The 7,119-nt window shown below is 37.2% G+C and overlaps 1 protein-coding gene across 2 annotated transcripts in view; it reads right to left on the minus strand.

Annotated features, from left to right (window-relative positions):
- Nucleotides 1–6,144, minus strand: part of ROS1 (ROS proto-oncogene 1, receptor tyrosine kinase) — a 70,892-nt gene extending 64,748 nt beyond the window's left edge. For both annotated transcript variants that reach the window (XM_088522141.1, XM_088522134.1), the window contains exons 1-4: nucleotides 6,022–6,144; nucleotides 4,257–4,310; nucleotides 2,458–2,517; nucleotides 1,789–1,815 (exon numbers count right to left, since the gene is read on the minus strand). In XM_088522141.1, coding sequence (XP_088378267.1) covers nucleotides 1,789–1,815; nucleotides 2,458–2,517; nucleotides 4,257–4,310; nucleotides 6,022–6,144 — 264 coding nt within the window. The remainder of the gene's footprint in view (nucleotides 1–1,788; nucleotides 1,816–2,457; nucleotides 2,518–4,256; nucleotides 4,311–6,021) is intronic.
- Nucleotides 6,145–7,119: the final 975 nt, after the last annotated feature.

The raw sequence follows: 7,119 nt of genomic DNA on the forward strand, positions 1-7,119 counted from the left end.
TATTTATAAGCTAGTTTATAAATATATTCTGTTATACATGATCTCACATCTGGAAAACCCGTGCCAAGTGTGAGCATTTAAAGAAGTTTTTCATGTGTTTTCATACTCAGAGAAATAAAACACTTCTAAATAAAATGTCGTGATATTAAGCAGGCAAAGTCTAGGGTATTAGATATCGGTCACTGGCTATAAACTGGAACTTTTCTTTACATTCAAGAAATGTTTATTTTATGGAGGATGGTGTCCTCAGTACCATGCTGATGCATAGCACTTTCAGCTTCTTTCAACATGAACATTTCCAACCACTTGTCTCTTTTTTCATGTATTTTTTCTGCTTTTGGTCTTTGTCAGAGCCACAAATCCAATTTTTGCTTAAAGTAAGAGGATTATTGAAGCTCCTGCTCTTAGAACTTTTGAGCGAAATTTGCCATCTGCTGTCCCAGAAAAAAAGAAATCCTTGTATATCCACACATCCACAAAAACTGCCCCTTTATGAGTTATGCCCTTTCTCATGAATGTTCCCACTGAGTTTGATCAGCACTCCTCTCTCTCCAGAAGACAATATTAAACCAGAGTATAACTTGAGTACCAGGATATGGACCCAGAAGAGAGTTGAGCCAATAAAAAGTTGTCACATTGCCACGTCTCCTCCTCTGCCCTGCAGACTGCCATGACCTCTGCATGCATGGGAGGACAATTCTGTCAACTTATCCAGCAGAAAGATAATCCATCAAAAAACTCTTGTAGGGTCAGTGGGTTAAACTAGCACACTGAGCAGTCAGACAGGAAAATAAATAAATAAATAAATACTGTTGCTACAAAATTTGATTACTCCTTGCACTGTCCCTGTTCTCCAAAACATTGGGTACATTTTTAAATCATTGACATATTCAGAATTTCACAAATAAAAAAGAAAGCTCCCCCCCCAAAAAAAAATCAGTCATATTTTCTGGCTGCCCAGTGTGTTTGTGTTGTACTTGGGATTCTCTCCGGCTCCTCCATCACCAACCATCTTGAAGCGTGTAGCTCTCATGTAGACACAACTTTCGTACTGAGGTCTCAACAGTCCCAACCAGAACCCTGCAATCATCTCACCACGGTTCCATCCAACACACCATGCTAACATTAAGAGACCCTAAAAAGACACTGTCTTTTTAGCAGCAGCACTTTGTTGACTTGTACTTATTGCTCTAAACACCAGGCCATCTGCAGCACAGACGGACCAGGCACTTCACATCTTAACCTCACACATTTTTAGATCTCTTAGTTGAGGGCAACATATTGGTTCTTATTGAATTGCATTTTACTTATACCATTTCTCCAATCAGAAGAACGTTTTATATTCTAGTCTAGCTCCCATTTTTCTTCCCCCGCTTCACCGCAAGCTGGTGTCATATGAGACTTAATAAGTATTCTCTCTAGTTTATCTTTCATGTTATTACTGAAAAACTGAATAGAACAAATCTCCCATGAGGACCTAGAAAATAACTTAAATAAGTCTGTGCTGTGTTCCATACTGGTATGATGAGACTGCTTTAAGACAATATTATTTTTATACATCAGTGTTCAATGCAAGCATATCCTTAGTCACCATGCTAGAAAGAAGGGGTTATATATTCAAATACTTGTCTCATTCTTCAGTTTTATAGAGCACAAAAAAGTCTGAGGCCTGGATTCATAAATTTGTATATCTCCATTTTATTTCTTAGCACTATATGAACATTGTGAGTAAACATTTAAAAAAATACATGTTTTAAGTTTGTATTGATCTGATGGCACCTAACTTACCTCACATTCTCTGGTGTATGTCTTGTTCTGCCAAGAGGCAAAGTGGAAAAACACAGAATTAGCATACATATAAATGCAGAGCATTTCAAACAGATAATATCAAAAAATTACAAATTTCTTATGGTGAAAGGTACACTACAAAACTTTACCACTGGTAAATAATTAAAGGAGGAAAACCCACACGTGAAAAATTGCAAAGTCTCCAATAAAAGAACAGTTCAAAAATTTCCATGGCTGTTGTCCCAAATCCACGATACTTTCGTTTGGAAAAAGCAAGAAATCTAGTAAAGATATGTACTGCATTTACATTTGCATGTAACTTTGAGATAGGTCCAAGAAAGGTTGAACCCTGAAAAATACCAATCCAGTGCCACTGCCTCAGAATCTGGATGAGAGATTGATCTTAGGGAACTCTAAAGTGCCCCGCATTTTGATAAATACAACAAAAGCTTTTAATGTTACAAGTCACTCCTGTAGCAAGAATTGTGAGTTTTCAAACAGAGAAACTACAAAAGCACTGGATCAATAAATAAATAAATAAATAAAAGGACATTAAATCTTTTATCATAGAAACATTGGTCTGGTTACATTTTGCTTTCCTGCCCCTGGATAATGTAATTGATGTATTCGATGTAAATGCTGTAAAACCACGACTAAGGCAATACTCACACACTGCAGCGGGCAGTTGTCTTGCACCGTTGCATTCCAAAACTGACATCCCTCTGTGCACTGCAAAGACACACAGTGATTTTCAGGACTCGAAAAGGACTTTAAAAAACATACTTTTAAAGAGCAGGGATGTTTTACTGTTAAAGGCATGAGAACTATACATAGGGAACTTGAGTTCTGCTTCCAGCTGATCTATGACCAACTAATGATCATACAGCATTTCTCCATGCCCTAGATCCTTAAAAAACTACTTAGATAGAAAACCATACTACATGCATACTATACATACGTGTATAAATTTAGGATTTGTAACACTTTTTTAAATCAGAATATTTTTACAAGAATATGAAGTTTAACAAAGAGGGGGTAATGGACTTATGGTGTATAATGTCCTTCCAAATGTAAAATCAAATATGGAGTAGAACAGGGGAAAAAAAGAAAGAAAGAAAAACAAAGAAAACACTTTCTTAGAAGTTGTTTTGTGCAACATAGTGCCTGCATATCCAGCTCCATTATAGACCAGTGCTGTCACCTGCAATGAGAAGGCTGAAAGATGCCTGGGAGGACTGTGCCTATCACCTGGGGAGAGCACTTATCTTTGCACAGGCCTTGAGAAAATGCTGATGGAAAGCCCCAGGGGCAGAAGGAGATCTGGCCAGGCTGGACCACATTCAGCCTTGCTCTGGGACTGAGGCATCATCGCTCCCTGTCGCCCACTTGTACTTTACCACTTGGTCATTGGGGGAAAGTTACAAAACTGAAAATGCAAAATGCTGTGTGATGCACAGCCAAGTCAAAAGACAAACATCCAAGCCCCTCACTCTCCAGCAGGCATGGTATAGTCTTTAAAAATATGAGATTTCAAAGACACGATACATATCATGTGCTTTGTATTTGAAGCTAAATGTTTCTTTCTCAATCTGTCTTGTCCTTTTCTTAAACATATTATGCATTTTTCTTTTAAAATTGAATAATGTAATGTCTCTGGAAGCTGGGAGGTCTGGCATCAAATATTGCAAAGTTTCAAGTAAAAAAGACAGAAAGACAATAGACTTGATAATGCTGAGCAGAGATACACAGTAACCTAAAGAGGCAGGTTGGTGTTGCTATGTATTGTCATGACAACACAGCCTTTTATGGCCTCAGAGTTATAAATTATCCAACCTTGCTAGATACCAGCTGCTGGGAGGTTGCTTCCCACTAACCTCTGTGGAAAATATCAATGAACTCTCCACAGCTCTTCGAAGAATAACTATTCACATAAATTGCATTTGAAAACTGAGCTACAAGAACATCAGCTACCTCCCTTACAAGAAAGCTTCTATGGAAAGCTCATGCCCCTGTCTATATAGAGATAAACTTTTGAAGTCCTACAGAGCTCTCAAAGTTTCTACTCTTGTCATTTTGCTTTTCCTCCCACCAAACCCATGAGAAAACAAAATAAACAATTCTTCCTTGTGCAAATCCAGCCAAATATAGCAGTGTTTATGATCTGCATTTTGGAGGGAATGTTGGTTTTGAACCATTTTCTCAAAAATGGCTTTGTGAATTTTGTAGATCACATATCTCAAGAGAACTCACAGCAGAGACCAACACTCTATTACTAAAAGCTTTCTTTAAACAAAGAAAGGAGTTGTCTTTTCAATAAGTTGAGCCAAAAGTAAGCACACAACTTAATGACTTATACCAGAGAGAACTGCACACATTTACATGGAGTTTTTGATATAATCATTGTACCTGGGTTATTCAAATAGTAATGACGTAAATTATTGGTAATTACAAAGCAAATCATTACTCACCGCTCCTGTGATGTCACTAACATTGCAAAGATTATTAATTCCAAGTTCTCCTTCCTATAAGAAAAATACTTTCATTTTTACAGAGCCAAAATGTCTTCCGAAAATTAATTCATTGAAATGTATTAAAACATCAATTCCTTGTATAATAAGTTTTCCTTGGCTAACTTTTTCCCCATGTGAAAAAAAATTTTAGTGACACACCAGTAGCTTCTTACTACTGAAAAAAAAAGCGGGGGGGGAGGGAGAGAAGCAGCTGGTGTTAATTAAATTATCTCAGGTAGACGGACCTGCATCTCCAGATTCTGATCAGGAATGCTTCATAACTTTATCGGGTATAAATAACAAAGCCAAGTGATTTGACCTCTTAGGAGCAGAAAGATTTTCCTTTAAGCTAAATGCCTTTTGTCTAGCCTCCTTTTGAAGGGGATTTATGTGGCCATATGGTGACTGAGCTGCCTTCTCTTGCCAAAAGTACTTCAGAGCAAAGGTGTCTATTCTTTCACCACATCATTCAAAGCGTGTAAAACCAGCGACCCTGCTGTGAAGTGCAAATGATTTGGGGATGTATTAATAGCACCTAAAAAGATGAATGTTAGGTCCTAAGTTTGCTCCTGTGAGCAGGTAAGAACATCCTTAACAAGACAACACGTAGCAAGAAATTTTCAGCACACGGGGCATAACGTGACAGCAGTTAAGAGTCTCGGCCTCACACAAAGCAGTTGCAAAGCAAACACAAACACGCAAGTATGTTTGGAGGAGAAAAATGAGATTTACAACTCTCAGACTCCAAGATCATCTTTTTTTCTCATGCTCATTGAGCATGAATACCATTTGCCTGTCTTTCAGGGTTGATAGGAAGAGCAAACTATTTCTTTTTCTGAAGTAATTTAAGCTTAAATCAAAGAATTCCCGTATTATTGCATGCTAGACTCCGATCAGGGACAGCAATTAGCTCTTTCACTCGAGGCTCCAAAGCAGTTTTAAAGGAACTGTCAGACAAATGTAAGAAATAAAATAGAGCAGGTGAGAGTCTTTTGCAGGAGCTTTACAGAGTTAATTAGCCCCAGGGCACAAAATGTTCTTTTCACAGAGCAAAGGTACATGATCTTCTAGACAACATCAACATCTAGGGCAAATAAAAACAAGCAGGTAACTTCTGAAAGTCTGAAGCAGAATTACCTTTTGGATTTCAGAGCTTTCGCTTATCTTTGTTATGCATCAGGAGAAAGAAAAATAATAAATTCCACTCCACTACTCAAAGGAACACTAAGAAAGCATAACATCAAGGTTCTAACAATTTACTTTTCTTCTTAAAGATATAGCCACCATTAAAAGCAAGGAGAATTTAAAAGAGAAGCTGGAACCAGTTCAGGATATCTATCTAAGCCTGCTTTTGTGTGTGTGTGTGTGAATTTATAGTTTTCCTAGTTTTATGTAAGAAAAGACAAGAATCCGCAAGTAAAGTGAATATATTGAAAGAACAAAGTGCTTCACCCTTCTCACCATGCAGGATCTCAGCATTTACAGTACTTTCAGCAACTGCTGGAATAGAAGGGACAAACCCAAAACCTGGCAGTCTGGTTAACATGATTTTTTTCCTTACAAGGTGCTTTATAAACTGAAATATGAAACATAACTTCTCAAATTTGCTTACTCAAATACAGTCTTTAAAAACAACTTCAAAAAGTTGACTTATAATAGGAAATCTGACAGAGCTAACAACAGCATATGTTTCAAATATTATGTATAGTTTTAAAAAACTTACCAGGTTACTTGTACATAAGTTTTGACAATTTTTTGAGTAAGTGCAATACACTGCAGAAATCCATACATAGTAAAAAGCAGCAAGTCTGTTTAGTGGGAGTTTCCACAGGCAAACGTTCTTCATAACTTAAATAAATTCATCTGGAAGTCTGGGACTTTCCTCAATCCAGCCATGCAAATTCCTTTAAGTTCAGATGACAGAGACTCAACTGCAGTTTCTACATGTTGGTTTATTCAGTATTTTTGAAATCCATGTTTGCAATCCACTCCTTCTACAAGTTTTCAGCTTCTTGGCGCTCTTGTGTTGGAATTGCACAACCTCTATTTCATAGTTTCTTATTAAACCGCTGAAACAAAAGAGGTGACCAATGAAACTCAGTGTATCTTCTTACATAAATGTCATTAACATGAAGAGGAAACTAAGTGCAATGCTTTTAATCAGGTGCTGCACAAAGTAAAGAAAGAGGGAAAGACTGGGAGAAAGCTGGCCTGAACTTCATTTCTACTATGATTAAGCTATTTCTAAATATTGAGGTATCTACAACTGAGAAAGATTATCATGATGAATGCCTTTGTTAGAAGACCTGTAGCTACAGCACATATTGTTCAGCACAAAAATATTAATTAATCATAATTTTAATGACTGTTTCCAAATGTTTTTCCAAACATTAAAAACAAAATATTAGCAACCCCTCTTTACCTCCTGAGACACTGTAGACACAAAGCAACCAGGACCAATTTACAAAGGAGCTGCTAGATGAGCAGGTACAACTGTACTAGCAACTTTGTGCCTGCATTGTGAAACAAAATTGAAGTTGAGAGATAAGTCATACACCCGATGCAGAGAGGCAAAGAGCCCTAGATATGCTGGAGATTCATATTAAAGAAGTCAGTGACAATACAAGTTTAAGATTTATCCAGCTCCCTTCAACCCTCACTCTGTGGCACTTTTTCCCTGTTGTACTGGCAGAACTATCCACAGGTTCATTTTATGAACAGGATCAGGAAACTGATCCAGCTTATGTAAATACATATGCACATGTAAAAATATGCATGTGCAAAAATAGCATAACATTTTGATGGTCAGTTTAAGTTGCTC

Source organism: Tinamus guttatus, unplaced genomic scaffold, assembly GCF_059628265.1.
Source record: "Tinamus guttatus ecotype Peru unplaced genomic scaffold, ASM5962826v1 Tinamus_guttatus_pri_ptg000010l, whole genome shotgun sequence".
Lineage (NCBI taxonomy): Eukaryota > Metazoa > Chordata > Aves > Tinamiformes > Tinamidae > Tinamus > Tinamus guttatus.